This window comes from Gopherus evgoodei, chromosome 5 (assembly GCF_007399415.2).
Source record: "Gopherus evgoodei ecotype Sinaloan lineage chromosome 5, rGopEvg1_v1.p, whole genome shotgun sequence".
In the NCBI taxonomy this organism is placed as follows: domain Eukaryota; kingdom Metazoa; phylum Chordata; order Testudines; family Testudinidae; genus Gopherus; species Gopherus evgoodei.
The window spans coordinates 53,825,972-53,847,637 of NC_044326.1; the positions used below are offsets into that span (position 1 = coordinate 53,825,972).

At 42.0% G+C, this 21,666-nt stretch overlaps 1 protein-coding gene across 1 annotated transcript in view; it reads right to left on the reverse strand.

Annotated features, from left to right (window-relative positions):
• Positions 1 to 2,849: 2,849 nt before the first annotated feature.
• The window catches only part of LOC115652666 (cyclic nucleotide-binding domain-containing protein 2-like), an 86,745-nt gene continuing 67,928 nt past the window's right edge, over positions 2,850 to 21,666 (reverse strand). The window contains exons 13-16 of the mRNA XM_030565063.1: positions 21,415 to 21,458; positions 13,359 to 13,418; positions 12,089 to 12,136; positions 2,850 to 3,200 (exon numbers count right to left, since the gene is read on the reverse strand). Coding sequence (XP_030420923.1) covers positions 2,973 to 3,200; positions 12,089 to 12,136; positions 13,359 to 13,418; positions 21,415 to 21,458 — 380 coding nt within the window. The 3' untranslated portion in view covers positions 2,850 to 2,972. The remainder of the gene's footprint in view (positions 3,201 to 12,088; positions 12,137 to 13,358; positions 13,419 to 21,414; positions 21,459 to 21,666) is intronic.

Below are 21,666 nucleotides of genomic sequence, written 5' to 3' on the forward strand. Positions count from 1 at the left end.
TATCTTTCAGTAGATGTATGCTGTATTCTCCTTCTGTGAATGTAATAGTGAAACATATCTTAAATGGTCATTAAAATAATTGTGAAAAAACAAACTTGTAGATTGCATTATGCTGCTCCATCACTATCATAGGGCACTCACCTCTGGATCACCTCCAAGCAGCAGGGTGTGGTACTACAGTCCTTTTCTCACCCTTGGTCCCTCTAGAGGCTACCAGTCAATCTTGGCAGGGTCTTTGGTGGTTTGACTCTCCAGCCAAATCATAAAGTCCAAATGAACCTCCTCCAGAGTCTTGAGTTTAATCAACAATCTATTTGCCCTCTCTAGGGTCTTCAGCCTAGTGGCACTGTGTTCAGGCAGCTCCCAACTAAGCCTTGTCCCCTAATTTATGCCACTTTACCTGTGGCCAGTAGAGGAACCCAGGCCCAACCACCACACCAGGTTCCAACCTAGGGACCCTAAAACATCAGCCACATACTTGATTCAGTTTACTGCTGCTATTTCCCTGGGCCTCTTCCTGCCTTTAGCCTCACCCTTATCTCAGGGTTAAGGTTCTCAGGTCCTCTTTCACCCTACAAACCCAACTATGCAAAATGCAGCCATTAGCTAGCCCTCAAGCATCTTTGGCCAGAGACAAGCACCCTCCCTCATCTCTCTGTTCCCACCCAGCAACTGAACCATTAAGGGCCAGCCTCCCCTTTTACCTGGGCTCTAATTGGCTGCCATTAGCCCTGTTAGCCCCTTGAGAGACAGTCACTCTAGTTTCTAAGATGGTTGCTCCATGGAGGCCTCTTTATGCAGGCCTGGAGGACCCACTTTTGCTGCTCTTTTCCTCCCATTTTGCTGCTTTCTGGGGTAGGGAGTAGTAGGGCTGTGTGGCCTCCTGTAGGAAGCTGCAAAGGCCAGGTACACCCTCTTACACTCACCTTTTCACAAATAGATTTTCAAAATTTCTAGCACAGACCTCCACAAGGGATCAGGTGACAGAGGGGGGCAGTGATTTAGCAGAGCTTCTCTGGTGTTGAACTAGTAACAAAGGTTCTGATTTTGATCCGTTTTGTAACTTTAAGACAAAGAAAAAACTTCTCCTGCTTTTACATTTCAGACTAAGTCTCATTGACAATGTGAACGTTTTCTGAGAATGTGGAATAAACTATATACACACTTATTGGGATTAAACATGTTTTAAATGACTTCATATAGGGATAAAAGTAGGTATCAATGTGTTCAAGGGAGGGCTGCATTATTAACTATTAATTTCATCACTTTTAAGGTTTGTTTTTTCAATGTGATAGATACCTAGTTGTCATCTTAAGTGCTTTTTGTGGAACTAAATGTTTTGATTTTGCAATATATTTCTGAGGATGTCCCCATGGAAATTCTTATTTAAGTTCTCCACTCTCTGATAGGAGGATAACTTCAATAAAGTGTGGGGAACAAATTCATCCCTAATTTAAAGTGGGTACCTAACACCAGGGCTAAATTTGTCCCTGCTTACTAAGATGTTTTCCCCTTTTTTTCCTTTTAAAATCAGGACAATTGCTCTTCCTGGAGACCTGCTGTTTCTGAAGGGATGGAATTTACCCCACCTCCCTTGATTTCCTCTGCTTCTGTCTGTTTCCTCCTTTTCTGAGTTCACTTTTGAGCAAGCATCATGCTGTCAGGAGCACTGAGGGAAGGTGCACGATCATCACTGATGCTACACCCTCCAGCAGGGTACAGTGGTTGGCTAGCTCTATTGACTGAGATGGACAGGAAGTCACCCCATGGAGTTTCTATTTCTACATTTGACCACTGAGCCAGGTGCAATTGTGGTCCTTTGCTCTCCTGTCACACAAGGGGAGGACAAATCCTTACATCCTTCTCCTGCCCTTCTGCACACTGTCACAGAGATTATTAGCTCTACCAGACATTCCGTTTTGCAGTCGCCATATCCTGGGGCTTTCCTTTGCACAAGAAATGCTATAGAAAGAGCAGAAGACAAGCCTGCAAAGGCTTTGCAGAGATACAAATTAATCCCTACAAGGCTGAATATACAGAAAGCTGCAGATTGAGGAGATTTACTGGCAGCTCGGCATACTGTATATAACACTTGATATGTTCAAAGCATTATAGAAATGTTCAGTAATTTATCCTCACAACATTTCTGTGAAATAGATTGTTATCCCCACTTTACAAATAGGGAAACTGAGGCAAGGAAGTGAAATGATTTGCTTAAGACCATGCAGTGAATTAACAGCAAGCTCAAACTCAGGACTTTAACTCCCAAACCTGTAGTCTGAATCATTCTTTCCTACGACAACAATGGAAAGAAGAAATATAAAGCGTATACATCTAAATGCAGGCCTCTTTGTTTTATTCTACTAACATTAATATCAACCTCAGCTCTCCCTCTTCTATTGTGCCATCCATTCCCCATAATGGTAAACTGGCACCGCACGGTATTTGATTGTCTGCTCCCCTGACTTTGTTCACAAGAGGCTTATCAATGTTTTTATAATAGCATCAGTCTAACATGAGTTTTTATAGTGTAGAAGACGACCAAAATCTCCATTACAGTGTGCTGGCTGTTTTGTTTCCACTGTGGCCACAACAATGATACTGACTGTGGCCAGACCAATGAGAACGATGACAGACCTGGAGTGGTGGTGGAGGAGGTAGGAACTTCGACATACTATTTAAAAGAGAAGTGTAGGACAAATACAGGTGATTTTTAGGCTCTGATCTTTGAGGGCAACAGCTCCCATTGGAGTCTTTGTTGGCTCTTAGGATCAGGCCTATTTGAACAGAAACATTTGCAGTTCTATACAATGGAACAAACTTTATTTAAAAGGCATGTAAGATGTGCATTATCCTATGTGTATATAGTCATGGACAGTACATATTTTCCCATTAGCACATGCTTGAGTATCATCATCTCATTAACTAAAAGAAGTAGTATCTGGGCATAAGGCAGCTACCATAGACATCTTTTAAAAAGAAAAGCGAGCTGAAGTTGGCATAGCTTGTCTGTCAAGATGTTGTCTAATAAGCTTGGCCTTGTAGGTATTCCAAGCTTGGTGCCTAGCATAGTTCTCCATAATTATGCTTTCTGAGGGGTAGCTTTTCACCAGCTCAAGAGCCATCTTTCTCGACTTGACAGGGGCTTTGTCTAGAAAAAGTTTTTTGGGAATGAAAATGCACTCCGCTCCTTCACTGATCTGTGGGAGAGAAAAAACAAAAACAGAGAATAACTGTGTTGGTTTCTAGGCAGTACTAAAACTTCATACTGTTCTTCTTTCCTATAGCTTCACTATAAATTATTAATTACAAATAGGATTATGAATGCATCTTCATTTATTACAGTGTGTTCTCTATTTACATTATGTATCACATTAAGAATTCTTTCAAAATCAGTTTGGAAAGTTGATAAAGACAACATGTAAGAGTTGCCCATCCATTATGTTTTATTTTTGTAGCTCACAGATGGAAAAGACCAAAAACACTATTATCCAAAATAATATCTTTTCCTCATTTAAAAAAGGTTGGGTTTATTTTTTTATCTTAAGGATAATGAAATCTGAGTTCACATTTATGAATTTAGTGATAGTTTAAACTAGGATTAAATGGAATTATCATACTGTGTTCTGCAGAGAGAGTGATGCTGATTCAGTTAGAGCACTTGCTTGGATTTAAAATGATAGCAGCGAAATAAATGCATTTGCTTTAGTTTTTAAACGAAATTTGTTAGTTTTCAGGCCAAACCAGATTAGCTAAGCCAAATTTATATAGGGTTTATAATGGACACTGACTGCAACCTTAATAAAGGAAAGAATATCATCCCTCCAAAACAAATGTCATACTTAGCATGTGTGTAACACTGTTTTTTGAAGCTCTCGTAGCAGGGTGGCCTGTCCCTATCAGGGTCAGATTGTTAACTAATCAGATGCAGTTGAGAAGAGGACAGCTGTTCCCAATTGGCAGGCCACTCATCTGGCATTAAATCAGGAGTCTTTCTTTTCTAGGATTTGTCCCCCATTCAGTACTCAAATAAAACTGGATGCGGTTTTGTCTGATATCGGGTGCCATTCTGAAGAGTGCATTGCTCCATCCCAGCCACTGTGACCTCACATGCATCATGCATCTGAGGTCACACCAGCTGGGGCAGGGAAGTGCACTCTGAAATAACACCCTGTTTGGCATGCTCTTAAAAATGGCTCTTAAAAATGTCCCAAGCCCAAATGTCTACACTACAATCAAACAACCCCTTAGCCTGAGCCAAGTTAGCTGGCATGAGCCAGCTGTGATGGTGCAATTACAGCTCTCTATTCAGTTTTAACTAAGGGCTTGTCTACAAGTGGAATATGGGAGGTTTGGGTACGGTGACAAGATATCCTGTTTTTAAAGGGACAGTCCCATTTTTGGGGGACTTTTTCTTATATAGGCACCTATTACCCCTCACCCCCTGTCCTGTTTTTTCACAGTTGCTATCTGGTAACCTTAGGTGTGGGGTAAATTGCAAAGTGCATTAAAGTGTTGCATTGTAACTGCCCTGCGTGGACAGTGCTGGCGCAAATGAAGAGGTTCCTAGTTCTTGGTAACGTACTCTTCAAAACAGGGCTATAAACTAGGCACCTCTTTGTTCATGCCAGCAATGTACACAATAGGTAGTTACACTCTGTTTACACATACAACTCCACAGTCCACACTGCAGTATAAGATGAGAGACAACAGATGAATTCAACAGCAGAGAAGGGGAGCACAAGCAAACAATGAAACAATACTGGTCAGCATGGTAAGCCAGTCACATAACTTCTATCTTGACACTAAAAATTTTTATATTCTTAATGCAAAATGTCACTTTCTGTACTTTTCATTTTCATCTAATGTTAATTTCATAACACCACTGCCCTCACAAGCAAACATTCCTTATTTCTAATTTATTAGCCATTTATTTCATTACTATTAAAAGCACTTATTAACGTTTTTATCTCTACCATCTCTCTCTAAACCTATCATATATATCTATTTATATATGTTCATGAAATTAAGAAATCTGATATTCTTTTATAATGGAACAGAATCTCTATTTTCCCACAAAATGAATGCTTCTGAATAACCTTTCAGTATATCTATAATCATAACCTACTGGTTGGATTTTCAGAGGTGTTCCTAGTAAAAGTAAGGGGTTGTATGTGCTCAACATCTTTGAAAATCTGGCCATATATTCTATGTATGATTTAATGGCAGCATACACAAAACACTGAGGAAGAGTCCCATATGTACTAGATTCATGAAAAGTTGAGCTCTTTAAAACATTGTCTTTGCTTCATTATTAATTAGCAAACAAGTACCCCAAGTACTCATTTGCTTAACAACATAGAATTTAAGGTCAAAAGGGACCATTATGATCACCTAGTCTGACCTCCTGCACAATGCAGGCCAAGAATCTCACCCACCCACTCCTGTATCAAACCTGTGTCTGAGCCATTGAAGTCCTCAAATCATGGTTTAAAGATTTCAGGGTGCAGAGACTCTTCTAGCAAGTGGCCCGTGCCTCACACTGCAGAGGAAGGCGAAAACCCCCCAGGACTTCTGCCAATCTGCCCTGGAGGAAAATTCCTTCCCGACCCCAAATATGACGATCAGTTAAACCCTGAGCATGTGGGCAAGACTCATCAGCCAGCCATTCAAGAAAGAATTTTCTGTAGTAACTCAGATCCCACCCCATCTAATATCCCATCACAAGCCATTGGGCATATTTATTGCTAGTAGTCAAAGACGAATTAATTGCCAAAATTAGGCTACCCCATTACACCATCCCCTCCATAAACTTATCAAGCTTAGTCTTGAAGCCAGATATGTCTTTTGCCCTGTAGTGGGCCGGCGTGGCTCCCCTCCTCCCCGGAGAAGGTCGAGCACCACCGGAGGCCAGAATGGGCAGAGCTACGGAGCTCTGATCCCACCCCTCAAAGGCTCAGGCGGCGACCTGGAACTATAAAAGCTGGCCCTCCGAGCTCAGTCAGGCCCCAGCAGCCGGAGAGAACAGACGTCCCTCAGGGAGCCCAAGACTGGGAGACTCCGGCGACCCAGGGTAGCTGCCCCAACTGGCCGGAGCTCCCCTGCGCTCGCTACCGAGAGGAGCCGCCGGAGCCTCCCCACGCTCACTAAAGGAGGAGCCGCCGGGGCTCCCCCGCGCCTGCCGCTACCCGGAGGAGCCGCCGGGGCTCCCCTGCGCCTGCCGCTACCCGGAGGAGCCGCCGGGGCTCCCCCGCGCCTGCCGCTACCCGGAGGAGCCGCCGGGGCTCCCCCGCGCCTGCCGCTACCCGGAGGAGCCGCCGGGGCTCCCCCGCGCCTGCCGCTACCCGGAGGAGCCGACGGCGCTCCCCTGGCCCGACTATCCCGAGGAACTCCTGGACCTGCCACCCAGCCCTGGTTGCGATGAGCCTATGCTCGTGGACCCTTCAGAGACCAACATTAGGACCCAGGCAGGTCCCGAGGGGGAGTACGGAAGCAGCCCGGGGGCAGCCGACCCCAGTCAGGCTGCGGAACTGCCGGAGCCTATGTCAGCGTGTTGCGGCCAGGATCCCCACTGACTGACCAGCGGAGTGACAGCCACTGTTAGGGCCCCAGGCTGGGAAGCAGTGGAGTGGGAGGGCCTGCGTCCCCCCTGCCACCCCACTCCAGGGTGGCAGACTCCCCCTCTCCCTGGCCTGAGGAGGCCGATAACTGCTACTGTTGCTCAGTCCTGACTCAAGGCCTGAGCTTACTGACTCAGTGTTTGCTGCCCTGCCCTGACGTAGGGCCGGGCCTTTAAAACTGCTACTGTCGCTCAGTCCTGACGTAAGGCCTGCGCTTACTGACCCAGTGTTTGCTGCCCCGCCCTGACTTAGGGCTGGACCTTTAAAACTGCTACTGTTGCTCAGCCCTGACAGAAGGCCTGAGCTTACTGACTCTGTGTTTGCTGTCCACCCTGACGTAGGGCCTGGCGCCTCGCGGTTGTTACGGCTCTGCCCTGCTGGAGGGCCTGAGCCCCTCGCCCGCCAGGCGGACAAATACTGCCAGGACCACCGGACTAGTTTCCCGGACCAACCGGACTAGAGTGGGTCGGCGTGGCTCCCCTCCTCCCTGGAGAGGGTCGAGCCCCGGCACCACACGTGTACATGCTCCCACTACTCTCCTTGGAAAGCTGTTCCAGAACTTCACTCCTCTGATGGTTAGAAACCTTCATCTAATTTCAAGTCTAAACTTCCTGATAGCCAGTTTATATCCATTTGTTCTTGTGTCCACATTGGTACTGAGCTTAAATAATTCCTCACTGTCTCTGGTATTTATTCCTCTGATATATTTGTAGAGAGCAATCATATCTCCCCTCAGCCTTCTTTTGGTTAGGCTAAACAAGCCAAGCTCATTGAGTCTCCCTTCATATCCATTCCTCGGATTATCCTAGTAGCCCTTCTCTGAACCTGTTCCAGTTTGAATTCTTCCTTCTTAAACATGGGAGACCAGAACTGCACACAGTGTTCCAGATGAGGTCTCACTAGTGCCTTGTATAACGGTACTAACACCTCCTTATTTCTACTGGAAATATCTTGTCTGATGCATCCCAAGACCACATTAGCTTTTTTCATGGCCATATCATATTGGCGGCTCATAGTCATCCTGTGGTCAACCAATACTCCAAGATCTTTCTCCTCTGTTACTTCCAACTGATGCCTCCCCAGTTTATAACAATAGTTTCTGTTATTAATCCCTAAATGCATGACCTTGCACTTTTCACTATTAAACTTCATCCTATTACTATTACTCCAGTTTACAACGTCATCCAGATCTTCCTGTATGATATCCTGGTCCTTCTCTGTATTGGCAATACCTCTCAGCTTTGTGTCATCTGCAAACTTTATTAGCACATTCCCACTTTTTGTGCCAAGGACAGTAATAAAAAGATTGGTCTCAAAACCAATCCCTGAGGAACTCCACTAGTAACCTCCCTCCAGCCTGACAATTAACCTTTCAGTATGATCCGTTGTAGTCTCCCCTTTAACCAGTTCCTTATCCACCTTTCAGTTTTCATATTGATCCCCATCTTTTCCAATTTAACTAATAATTCCCCATGTGGAACCGTATCAAATGCCTTACTGAAATTGGGGTAAATTAGATCCACTGCATTTCCTTTGTCTAAAAAATCTGTTAACTTCTCAAAGATCAGGTTGGTCTGGCCTGAGCTACCTTTTGTAAAATCCTGTTGTATTTTGTCCCAATTACCATTGACCTCAATGTCCTTGACTACTTTTTTCCTCCAAAATTTTTTCCAAGTCCTTGCATACTACAGATGTCAAACTGACAGGCCTGTAGTTGCCTGGATCACTTTTTTCCTCCCCTTTCTTAAAGATAGGAACTATGTTAGCAATTCTCCAATCATACGGTACAATCCCTGAGTTTACAGATTCATTAAAAACCCTTGCTAGTGGGCTTGCAATTTCATGTGCCAGTTCCTTTAATATTCTTGGATGAAGATTATCTAGGTCCCCTGATTTCGTCCCATTAAGCTTTTCGAGTTTAGCTTCTACCTAGGATGTGGTAATATCTACCTCCACATCCAAGGTAGATGCTGATAAATACAACAATCACAAGTAAACTCCTGACTGTGGAACAATAAAAGAAATTTGCTCATCACATAAAACTCTACTAGTTCCAGACTGTAAGAGTCTTAATACAATTTTGTGGGTTTATAGAAAAGTACTGGAGAAAACAATGAAAAAATTACTGGGACAAAAATGGTTTAGAAGACAACAAGCAAATATCCTTGATCTGCTGGTACAAGTCAAGCCCTGATTCTACAGCATGGATCATTAGTTGTCTCTGCACTGTAGCGTATGCACAACATTACAAGGCTCTGAGGAGAGAGCAGAAATGTCAACGCTTGCCAAGTAGGATGCAAACCTAGCAGTTAAAATCATCCCTACCTCTCTGACTCCTAGTGTCTACTTCAGTACTCAATCTATTTTCTTTATAGTTGTTCTTTCCGAATTCATAATAGCTTGAAGAAATGACATTTCTTTGTGTTTAAGCTTTGAGTTTATTGAGCAGTGCTTAGGCCAATAAGGAGAGAAGCATCTGTAGTTCTTTCTTCAGTACACGGCTCATTATTACCAAACAAGCTTGTCTGCTAATGATGAGCAGTGTACTGAAGAAAGAACCTGATCAGGCCTGACATACTTACTACACCTAACAAACTGCTGTCATGATATATACCCAATAGGTGACATGATATAATTCATTTGAAAACTAATAACTCACTGATCGTTAATATTTTTGCATGTGGGTATAGACTATGTACAAAGAGTTATGGATATGTGCTAGAATTATAATCTTAAAATGTGTTTGGAAAGCAATGCTTCAGCCAGTCTGCCCCAGACAAAGGAATGAGTATTTGTCTGTCTGACTTGCCTGGTTGTCAGGCAGAGACAATCAAGGCACATTTACATAGACAGTAAACAAAGCCATCAATCTAGTGAGTGGAGGTCTACAGACAGGGAATCTGAACCTCAAAAGATAAATAATTGACTCAACTGATTGTAGACAATGTGACTGTATTATAAAAGGGTATCAAGTAAGGGTTTTTATGAAAGCAAATGACACACTGGTGATTAATATCATTGTGAAATGTATGTATTAACGCTACATGAGGAATTATGAATACTCAATGATACTATGCTTTAAAGTCTGTGACCAAACACAGGGAGAAACAGGTTTTCCCCCAGACAGGAGGAAAGGCAGCTATTTATCTATCCCCAGTGAAATTAAGCAAAGTGTGACAAAAAACAATGGAAGCCCCATTTACATAAAAATCAGCATGGGGATAGGAAATCCACAGGAAGGAAAGGACAGCATGAGGTAATCCTAAATCTGGGGACAAAATAGTGAGTTTGTGAAGATATTAAGAAAGAGAAGGAGCCACCTTGACATCCATCACTACACAGATACAAGGGACCAGAGCTCTGGCAAGCCTAGAAAAATAGGTCCTTCAGCCAAGGGGGCTGAAGTCGCTGAGCCTGGAAGACTGATGGGGAAACTACGTTGAACAAAGTTGCCAAAGTTAAGTCTTAGTAACTGGAAAGCACTTTCCACTTTTATTTGCTTGTAACCAATTCTGACTTTATCCCTTATATGTGAATTCACTTAAAATCCACTCTCTTTTGGTTAGTAGACTTGTTTTACTTTTAATCTAAACTAATCCAGTGTTTGTGTTTGAATTGAAGTGATTATTAACTCCAGTTAAAGCAACACATTGCTGTTTTTGTCTCTTTAAAAGAGCAATGGACCTTACTACTTCTCTAAATGTTCCAGGAGAGGACTGCACATTTCAGGGCAGACAGTTATGGGAAAATCTGGGACTGGGAGTGTGTTGGGGTCACTAGGCTAGTAGTAACCAAGGCTGGTGGACTCCAGTGTGTGGCTGTTGTGTAACAAGCAGGCTGCTAGAGTCAGAGCTGCTGAACTTGGGCTGCTTAACACACAGACACTCAGGCCCTGGCTACACTGGTGCTTTACAGCGCTGCAACTTTCTCGCTCATGGGTGTGAAAAAAACACATACCCGGAGCGCTGCAAGATACAGTGCTGTAAAGCGCCAGTGTAAACAGTGCCACAGCGCTGGGAGTGCGGCTCCCAGCGCTGCAAGCTAATCCCCATGAGGAGGTAGAGTACGTGCAGCACTGGGAGAGCTCTCTCCCAGCGCTGGTGCTGCAACTACACTCACACTTCAAAGCACTACTGCGGCAGCACTCCCGCGGCAGCGCTTTGAAGTTTCAAGTGTAGCCATACCCTCAGTGCATGCTTGTCTGCTGGCTGGGAGTGTCCAGACAGGAAGCAACAGCAGCAGAGCATTTTAAGGCACTCAAGATTACAGAACAAGCAGTGAAACAACCTTTCACTGGTCTGGGTTGCACCCCAAAATGTGACACCTGGTCAGTGATGATCAAACTACAGAAAATTGCACACAGATGTTGCTGGGAGACTTTGATAGTATTTTAGCTGCAATGCAATCTTTGTGAACTCAAGAGATGCAATGTTCAGCTTGTTTTTGAAAACCACTGAATAGCTGAGACAGTTGCTTTTTGGAATAAGATCCACTTGTTGAGCTAGTATGCTAGGCCCCATCTAAACAGCCATAACAACTGTGTTGTGACTACCATGCTTAAATGTGGTTTAAACTCCATTATAATCTAAGCAGGTCAGACTAGTTTCACCAGATGGTGTGGATGTGGCTAAAATTATGTTTTAACCATTTAACAATCATGCTTTATCCCAGGTAGAGGCCTAGGATAGAGCGTATTCTTTTTGAAGTGGTTTGGTCTCATCCAGATGTGTTTGCCAAAATATACTGGAATCCAGTTTGGCCAAGATCAAGTTTATATCCTTCTTGTGTATGGTTTGTGTAGAGAGGGCTTTTTTCTTTCTTTTCCCCACGTCTTTTATTAAGTAGGATATAATGATGTACAAATTAAAAACTATATTCAGGAATATGTTGGAGAACAAGAGATGTCACAGGTAACCACAAGTCATAGCTCTGTCTATTTCAGTGACCACAGATGCAGGTAATGGAGGGGATGAGGACTATTGCAACCAATTTCCTCTTTCCTAACCCAGTCATGGCTTTCTTCTTCACATCTGCATGATCACAAAGAGGGAGAGAGCCCAGGGGTGAAGCCTACATAGCACATAAGCAATTCAAGCTGATTTCCTTGAGAGTTTCTTCTTCTTTTAGTTTTCAGGCTCATTTTTCTTATAAGAAGAAACAGGAACATTCAAACTAAGAACAAGTCCTACTGGGTGAATGGCAATTACCACACAAGCTTTACTGTGACAGGCTCACAATTACCGGAAATGCTTATTTTTTAATTTTTATTTTGGAACTGAATATGGTCTCAGCCCAAACTACAGCAGTTTAAGTTCAGACTGCTAACATTTGTCCATATACAAATTTCCTAAATTCAGTGCAAAATGGCTGCTGCCTCTGTTTAAATAATATGTCCAGTTGGTTAAAAACTCAAAAAAAATAAAATAAAAGCAAAAACATTTTACCACTCTCCCTTCCAATCTTCTTACCAAGCTAAACTGAAGGCAACAAAACTTGTCCATTGTTTCTGCCAAACCCTACAAAGATAAAAACTTTTAAAAAAAGTTAACATGATTTATTATAGGGACAAATTATGACTTTTTTCTAAGTGGAAACCATTGCAATTTAATACAGTGCAAGAAAAGTATAAGCCAAATGATGTACTCTCTCATGGAATGTCTGCTCCAGTGCAGTGCAATATTTCAATTTTTAAAACTTGTTTTCTTCTCCTTGGTAATTCGTGGGGATAAGTGACCCCGCTCCTTGCTTTCAGAGGAAGGAGAATCACAGCGATATTTCAGTGGGAAATACAGACTGTAATTCAGGAAAGCACTAATGCATACACTTAATTTTAAAAAGTGCTTTAAGCCCACTGACTTCTTAAATGGGAATTCTCATTTACCTGAAGTGAAGCATTAAGTGTTGCTGAATCTGGACCTATATGTTATGGGCATATATCAGAAAAAAACCATATAGACGTGAGTGATCTATGGATTGATTTACAAGTGACCATTAAAATAATTTTTAAATATCCTGTTTGTTTTTGGTGGGGTGGGATAGGACAAACTGCTAAACACCAACATAAAGTAATTTTCACACGGCTCTAGATTTTATGTAGAGGAGAAACTTGAACCCAGGGACTAGCCAATGTGGTCTCTGCCCTCCCTGTAGCTCAAGCACTACACAAAGCTTGTTGTCAGTGCTAGTGTCTCAAAAGTATGCAAGGAGGAGCCATGGAATGTTCAAAACATGACCATTCATTTCTGCTATTATTGCCTCATTGCTTTATTCTGATATGAAAAGATCTGGACAACTGTAGATTAATAGAAGTTTTTTCTTCTGCCATTCACAGCAGATACTGTGTCTTACCACCTATCCTCTATCACTGTTGTTTTCAGAGTAGTATGAGTAGAAATTAAGAGTGAAGAATATGTCACACTTAATTACCTCTTTGCCTGGAACGTGTATGGAATGAACTTTTAAAAATATATTTTAAACATTTATTTAAGTTAAAAAGAGTTTTGAAAATATTTTGCTAAAGCATCCAGTGACTTTTGGTACGGGTTGCCCAAATTCTAAATGTATTATTGGTATAAAAGCTCATAGTAAAGGAGGGAATGTCCTGGCATCAGGACTCCTGGTTTCTGTTCCCAGTCCTGTCAATGACTCATTGTGTCACATTGGGAAGTTACAGCTATTTTTTAAAATACACAAACCCACACACACAACTTCACAACAGATTTAATCACAAAAACTTACAAAAATGCCACCTTGTTCCAGCGCCCTTATCTTCAGGAACTGAGGAACTGATGAAGCCACCTGCAGAGAGAAGACTACATGAAACACTGATGACCATTAATTGGAAAGAGGTAAAACCTGAGGTAAAATAGGAACATGCTTGACAAAACATCTGAGATCTCTTTTACACCGTTAAAGATTTTATATTGTCAGTATTCCTTAGATGCTGCAATCCAACCGCATTGCTATGTTAGTTATACCAGAATATTAAATCTAGGATTACTGATACGTATGCCTGTATTTTAAATATGTCGTATTTTGAAACAGTGTGGGCCAGATCCCCTGCATGTGTAAATGGCATAGCTCTGTTACCTGCATTGGAGCCGTGCTGATTTACACCAGCTGAGGAGGGGCCTGCCTGCAGAGTGTATATGGTACAAACTACTTCCTTTATAGTACAAGGTAATCACCAGAGAAACTGATTTCTGTCTGAGAATCTAAGAACCATTACAGACAATTTCACAATCACACCAGTATTTAAACCCAATCTTTTCAAATCCACACATCAGTGTTACTTTTACAAGCAGAAACCATCAATAGTATGTTTTAAATCATTTGGAAAATGACAGCTAGTATTACAACTGCTTTCAGCTCAAAAGACATATTCTTAAAACTAAACCATTAGACATGTGACTTTCAAAGCAGTAGGAGTAGCAATGTCAAGTTCTGAAGTACTCTACCAAGTTACAGCAAACCATTCTTCTGGTACAGGTTTATACAATTTTTTTTAAAAAATATCAATTATAAAACTAGCAGAATTTCCAAAATTTAATGATAGGATATTCTAGTAGGTAGGGTAAGGAAAAGAATCTAGAGAGAGGAAACATTGTTTTATAGTCTAGACATGACCATAACCATGCCTCTAAACCCTGTGGAAGTCTTGGGCCCCATTTTTGCAAAGACTTTAAGCACACATATAACCCCACTGAAGTCAATGAGGCTGCTCGCATATATAAAATTAAGCACACGCCTAAATATTTGGCACTGTGCTCTAAGTGTGTCAAGAAACAACTGTACTGTGATCAGGTCACTCAGGAAGGCTGTGCTTGTAATGCAGATGGGGCTAACACTAGAAATCATATTAGAAGTTTAGTATCAGGTAATAAGAAAAGGGAGAAATTATAAATGCAAAAATGGGATAGCAATTTGCCAATAATAGTTATTTAAATATCAGTTGAAGGAAAGTTAGCAAACAAAGACTTATATTTGACTAAACTGGTGCAACAAATCCTAAGGAGAAAATATCATTACAATATAATTAGAGATTGAGGAGGAAAATTGCGTGCATTTGCTTTAATCATCATAAGCAATAGAAAGGAAATGTCTTGGTCATGAAAATTTACCAGGAAACATATTGGTTGTTCTTGTGGGAGAAGATTACAGTGCAGTAACTGACCAGACCTACAGCTCCATGATGAACACTGGCATCACTTTTTAAATCTGGTCTGGGAACAAGATAATAAATTCTATGGGTTCAATCCTGTGAAGTACTGAGCACTCTAGCCCCAATCCAGCAAAGAATTTAAGCATCAAGTGGGTCAATACATGGTTAAGGTTAAGCATATGCTTAAGTGCTTCGCTGAATTGGACCAGAGTGCTCAGCACCTGAAGAACTGAGCCTTACATGAAAATAATTCAAATTCTTTATTAAAACAGTCAAAGATTATTCTGCTAAACTAAAGAGCACTAGACTCTAAATTAGATAATTGATCTTTTAACTATTAGCATGTGCCTATTCCAAATGAATATTTTTAGTTTCACTGTATATTTTGTCATTCAGTCACAAACCATAATTTCTGTTTAGATCTTGTGAGATAACAAAATGTGACCCAGTGTAACAACAAACCGTGCTGCAATGAAAAAGAGCAAGCTAGAGAAAAAAGAACATCTTCTTAATACTTGATAGTCAGAACACATTTAGTATAGTTTATATTTTTTCAGTTTGAACTCTCTCATAGATATATAGCCATAGGTCAGAGGTTTTTCTACTTCTGCCTTATTCATTATGACTTATTATCAGACAGGAAAACAGAAAGCCTTTTAGATATGACAACCACTGTCAAATAAAATAACGATACTATTTTAATTATTATGATTCCTTTATGCAGTTACACAGAACAATACACTGACAGACAGCACAATTCACCAGACTAGAGAACTGAATACTATAACATATGTCTACTTAATTTTCAGAAGTATTAGATACATCAGAAAAGTAAAATTATCACAGTTCTTGGGAACAGTTTGACCTGAAAACAGCACCTTCAAGAATAAATTATAGTAACATTTAAAACTATTTTTTTCCCACTAAATGTCACAGTATTTTCTTATATTACCAGACATGGCAAAGTAATGTAATGAATAAAATGGAAACCAATCTGGTCAAATTATTTCTGTATTCATACTGATAAAGACCAATAATTTGACAACACAGAATGAATAGTGTCTTATCTATGCTACAGAAAGAAGATAGTTAAACTGTGGGATTAACCAACAGCCTCAAATTACAAATTGAGGTAGTACTCTGAGGGGCACAAGGCCTTCAGGAGTTCCCCAAAAGTGCAGCCTCTGTGAAATGTACACTTACCTCCATGCCTGGCCAGCTGTGTGCATGCCACATGACTCCACTTCCTCCCCACACCCTTTGAATTGATGATTGAAGTTAGAAGTACCATTACAATGCTTCTGATATTTTTTTTAACTGCCTTAAAAATTTCACAACTTTTATAAATAAACATTTTTTTCTAAATAAAAAAAAACCCTATTTTTAAGCATAACTAACTAGATAATGTGGTAAAATAGAGATTTTACTTCAGAAATTCAGGTATTTACTCTCAGGAATGACTTGGGAAAACTGACTGTAGACTAGGTTGGGAATTTTCAGTCATAATCATAACACTAATTTGAATTTGAGCACCACTAAACAGTTTTCATAGAATCACAGAATATTAGGGTTGGAAGGCACCTCAGGAGGTCATCTAGTCCAACCCCCTGCTCAAAGCAGGATAAATCCCTAAATAAATCATCCCAGCCAGGCCTTTGTCAAGTCTGACCTTAAAAACCTCTAAGAAAGAAGATTCCACCACCTCCCTAGGTAATCCATTCCAGTGCTTCACCACTCTCCTAGTGAAAGGTTTTCCTAATATACATCCAAAACCTCCCCCACTGCAACCTGAGACCATTAACCTTGTTCTGTCATCTGCTACCACTGAGAACAGTCTAGATCCACCCTCTTTGGAACTCCCTTTCAGATAGTTGAAAGCAGCTATCAAATTCCCCTCATTCTTCTCTTCTGCAGACTAAGCAACCCCAGTTCCCTCAGCTTCCCTCCCTCAGTCATGTGCTCCATCCCCCTAATCATTTTTGTTGCCCTCCCCTGGACTCTTTCCAATTTTTCCTAATCCTTCTTGCAGTGTGTGGCCCAACACGGGACATAGTACTCCAGATGAGGCCTCACCAATGTCAAATAGAGAGGAATGATCATATCCCTCGATCTGCTAGCAATGCCCCTACTTATACAGCCCAATAAGCCATTAGTCTTCTTAGCAACAAGGGCACACTGACTCATATCCAGCTTCTTGTCCACTGTAACCCCTAGGTCCTTTTCTGCAGAACTGCTGCCTAGCCATTCGGTCTCTAGTCTGTAGTAGTGCATAGGATTCTTCCGGCCTAAGTGCAGGACTCTGCACTTGTCCTTGTTGAACCTCATCAGATTTCTTTCAGCCCAATCCTCTGATTTTTCTAGGTCACTCTATATTCTATCCCTACCCTCCAGTGGATCTACCACTCCTCCCAGTTTAGTGTCATCTGCAAACTTGCTGAGGGTGCAGTCCACACCATCCTCCAGATCATTAATGAAGATATTGAACAAAACCAGCCCCAGGACCGACCCTTGAGACACTCTGCTTGATACCAGCTGTCAACTAGACATGGAGCCATTGATCAGTACCTGTTAAGCCCGATGATCTAGCCAGTTTTCTATCCACCTTATATTCCATTCATTCAGCCCATACTTCTTTAACTTGCTGGCAAGAATACTGTGGGAGACTGTCTCAAAAGCTTTGCTAAAGTCAAAAAATAATATATCCACAGCTTTCCCCTCATCCACAGAGCCAGTTATCTCTTCATAAAAGGCAATTAGGTTAGTTAGGCACGACTTGCCCTTGGTGAATCCATGCTGACTGTTCCTGATCACTTTCCTCTCCCCTAAGTGCTTCAGAATTGATTCCTTGAGGATCCGCTTCATTATTTTTCGAGGGACTGAGGCGAGGCTGACTGGCTGTAGTTCCCTGGATCCTCCTTTTTCTCTTTTTTAAAGATGGGCACTACATTAGCCTTTTTCCAGTCATCCAGGACCTCCCCCAAACACCATAAGTTTTCAAAGATAATGGCCAATAGCTCTGCAATCACATCTGCCAACTCCTTTAGCACTCTCGGATGCAGCGCATCCGGCCCCATGGACTTGTGCTCATCCAGCTTTTCTAAATAGTCCTGAACCACTTCTTTCTCCACAGAGGACTGGTCTCCTCCTCCCCATGCTGTGCTGCTATTTATGACATAGTAAATTATATAATTATAATACATTGCCTAGTTAAATGAATCAGAAACTCTTCAACTAAAATCCTTAAAACTTTTTAAAATATTCAGATGGCTACCAAAATATTTGAATTCCTACTTTAATCTCATTTAGAAGATTCGTGGGTCTCACACATAAGATTTGAGTCAATGTCACTCAGCTTTGTGTTGCCCTCAACAACTGGGACTTCTGATTATTTTTCAAAAGTGGGATTGTTTCATTTGAGGGCTTACATGAGACTGAAGTAGGGCACACACTCTAGGAGGACCCTCTGCTTGCGGTGAATTTCACCAAGTATTAACAATCTCTTTTCAACTGGAAACCACTTTGTAGGACCTCCAGTGAAACTTGGTTAGTAAAAAAGAAAAATCAAGTGCACATTATGGCAGGATGACTAATGTTCTGTGAAGTCCATTAGACTTCTTCCCTACGTAAAGTTAGGCCATGTCTACAGCAGAGACCTTACAGCGGCATAGCTGTACCACTGTAGCTGCACTGCTGTAATGTCTCCTGCGTAGCTGCTCTATGCCAATGGGAGTGAGCTCTCCTGTCAGCAGAATTAAACCACGCCCAGGGGTGTGCGCAAGGGGGGCAACCAGGGGCACAGGCCCCTCCCCAGTAACCATCTCTGCCACTGTCCACAGCTTCTACCCTTGCCCCTAGATTCCCGCCCCAAGCCCATCCTCCCCATTTTCTGTCACAGTGGAAGTCGGGCTGAGCGTGGCTGGAGATGCACCCGGGAAAGGCACTCCAGCTGAGCCCCATTAGATGGTACCTGGAGCAGGGAAGCTGGGCTGGCAGCACAGTTCTGCCAGAGAGGGCACAGGAAGCTTGCTGAGCCCCATCCCTTCCTCACCTGCAGCCTCTAGTAAGTGTTTGGAGCCTGGGACAATGGGGGTAGGGAGGCAGCAGGGAGCCGGGGGGGATGGGTGGGGATCCCAAGGAGGCATTGGGAGCCAGGGGGTGAGGGAGGCAGCAAGGCCCGGGGGCATTGGGTAGAGGGCCAGTGTTTAAAATCCTCCCCCCCAAAAAAGTAGTCAAATTTAAATCCCTGCACATGCCCCTTACCCCCAACGAGCAGCAGAAGCTATGTCAGCAAGAGAGCATCTCCTGCCAACATAGCGCTGTCCATTCTGGTGCTTCTGTCGGTGAAACTTATGGCAGTCAGGAGTGTGTCTTTTCACACCCCTGACTGACAAAAGTATTACCGACAAAAGTGCTAGTGTAGACATAGCCTTAGACATGTGCTTTAGGTCTCTGCAGGGTTGGGGCCCATGTCGCTGCCTGGGACAATTCAGTTAAAAATTAAGTGCAAAGTTAGAAGTAAGAAATGTAAACATTTTTTATTTACTTAGAAATTAATCAAAATCTTTCATGTATGTATACATTGCATATAGGGTTCGGTTACTCAGACTAGTAAACAATGCTTATTGCAGGCACAGATTTCACAGGGTGGGATTTAAAGGATGCCTTGTAATGATTCTCTGTACTAGCTTGTGCCTATGAATGGTTGTTAAAAGATCTGTTAAGAATTCTGGGTCAAAGTATGACAAACATTAAATCATAAATTGAAATACAGATGGTTACAGGATGATGGTAATAAATATTTGAATGTAACTTGCAATGTGCATCATGGATCAAGATATTATGCCTATGTAAGCAGAGTCAGGATGAGCGCTATCCTGACATCTGGTGGTGAATTGGAGAGAGTGTGGAAAGAATTTTAAGAATTTGCATTGGCATGCACCCCTCCCCCCCCCCACACACACACTTAGCATAACCCCACAGCAGCTTGGGATGGGACTGCTTTGTGACAGAAATGACTCAACCTCAGTTAGGTGGTACTTGCTAAACATGGGACATAGGTTCCAAAACCCCATGAATGGAGAGAGATTGAGGACTGGTGTGTGTACCTGGTGGTATGGGCCCCTTTTGAGGGCCTGGAACACCAATTGCACATCCTCCTCTCTCCAATGTTAAAGAGTAGAGCTAATTTTTAATTCTATTAGGAGTCTATCTAGAGACTGCTGAGCTGAATTCATGTTGAGCCAATGGTGCACCTGCACCAGGGCTCCCCTATTAAGAGCTGAAATCACTGAAAGAGCTGAATTGAGATCACGGAGTGCTGTGTTAACTAGTGGGGGAGCCTGACGACCTATTGTTAAGCGGCTGGCAGAGCAGAGCAGTTTGCAGGGTGTTGGAGCAGCCCATGGAACAGTGAGCGGAGTGAAGCGGTTTACAGGGACAGCTGGAGGAGTGGCACAGCTGGGGTGTGGTGGAGGCTGCAGCAGAACTCCACGGAGAGGCAGAGCAGTTGGCCCTGGCCCACATAAGGTGCCCCTTAAGACCCTGTGTGGACTTCCCCCCCACTTTCCACCCAGGCTAGGGGGAGTAAAACTCTGCAGATAAACTCTCGAATTCTGGGGTGGCACTGACCAGAGACTTTTGGGTTGTTGGACTTTGGGGTGATTGGAATTAAGACTCTAAGGGGAAAAGGACATTGCCAAACGTACCTGGGGGGTGGGTTTTTTTTTGTTTGTTTATGGTTTGTGTTATAATCCTGTTTGTGGTGTTTCTCCAGTGGGATGCCGCATTGTTTCCTTCCTTTATTAAAAAGATTTTGCTACATTCAGACTCCGTGCTTGCGAGAGGGGAAGTATTGCCTCCTAGAGGCACCCAGGGGGGTGTGGTATGTAAGTGTCCCAGGTCACTGGGTGGGGGCTTGAGCCGGTTATGCATTGTGTTATTGAAACGGAACCCCTGGATACGGAACCTGGCCCTTGTTGCTGCCAATTCAGAGGGGCAGAAGGGTTACACTTATATGTGATTATTCCAGTGATAAAGGTATGACTTGCGTGAGAATATCCACATGAATAAAGTTAGGCATAGTCTTCAATCTTTGACTGGCACTTACTAAGGTTCTGTATTATAGGTTCCTAGTTTCAATATTAATAACAAAATTATCTTCTCACTATAGAACAGAATTAGACCCCAAACCCACAAAGACTTTTGCACGTTTAACCTTACATACTGTTGTGAGTGGCCCCACTAAAGCCACTGATAGTGTGTAAAATTAAGTACATGCATAGGATCAGGGTCTTCAATAGGATTACTATTTTTCGATAATACTTTAGTTATTGTATCAAATTTAATCATTTCTTGATAAATTTGAATGCCAGGTTAAATAAAGATGTTTATCTTTCTTACTATCATATAGCCATCTTTAGTTCTTTTATTTCTTTTAAAGGTTTTCTTAACCAAAATAAAACAAAGATTTAGAAGAAGTCTTAAATTCATTTCACAACAGAGAATCAAAGTAAATTTATAAGTAAGTTTGGTATGGTTCATTTATTTTAATTCTATGTTGAAAACTTATTATTCTCACTTTCTCATTTAATGTTAAAAAACAGATTAAAAAGAAAAATGCAATATTTTACATGCCTTTTGTTTCCTTCCACCTCTCTTTGTCTCGGCAACTTTTTCACCTAAGCCCCCCAAAAAAAGGAAACTCACAATTATAAATCTACAAGAAACCTACAGGTATTAGAAAGATGAAGAATATGAAATGTAGAAATAACATCTAAAGTCCCTAGGTACCTAAAGTGAGTGTAGTAACATATACAGTTTGGCCAGGAGGCTCAAAATAAAAACTATAGTTAAAAATATATATATTTAAAAAGCAGCACGTCAGAG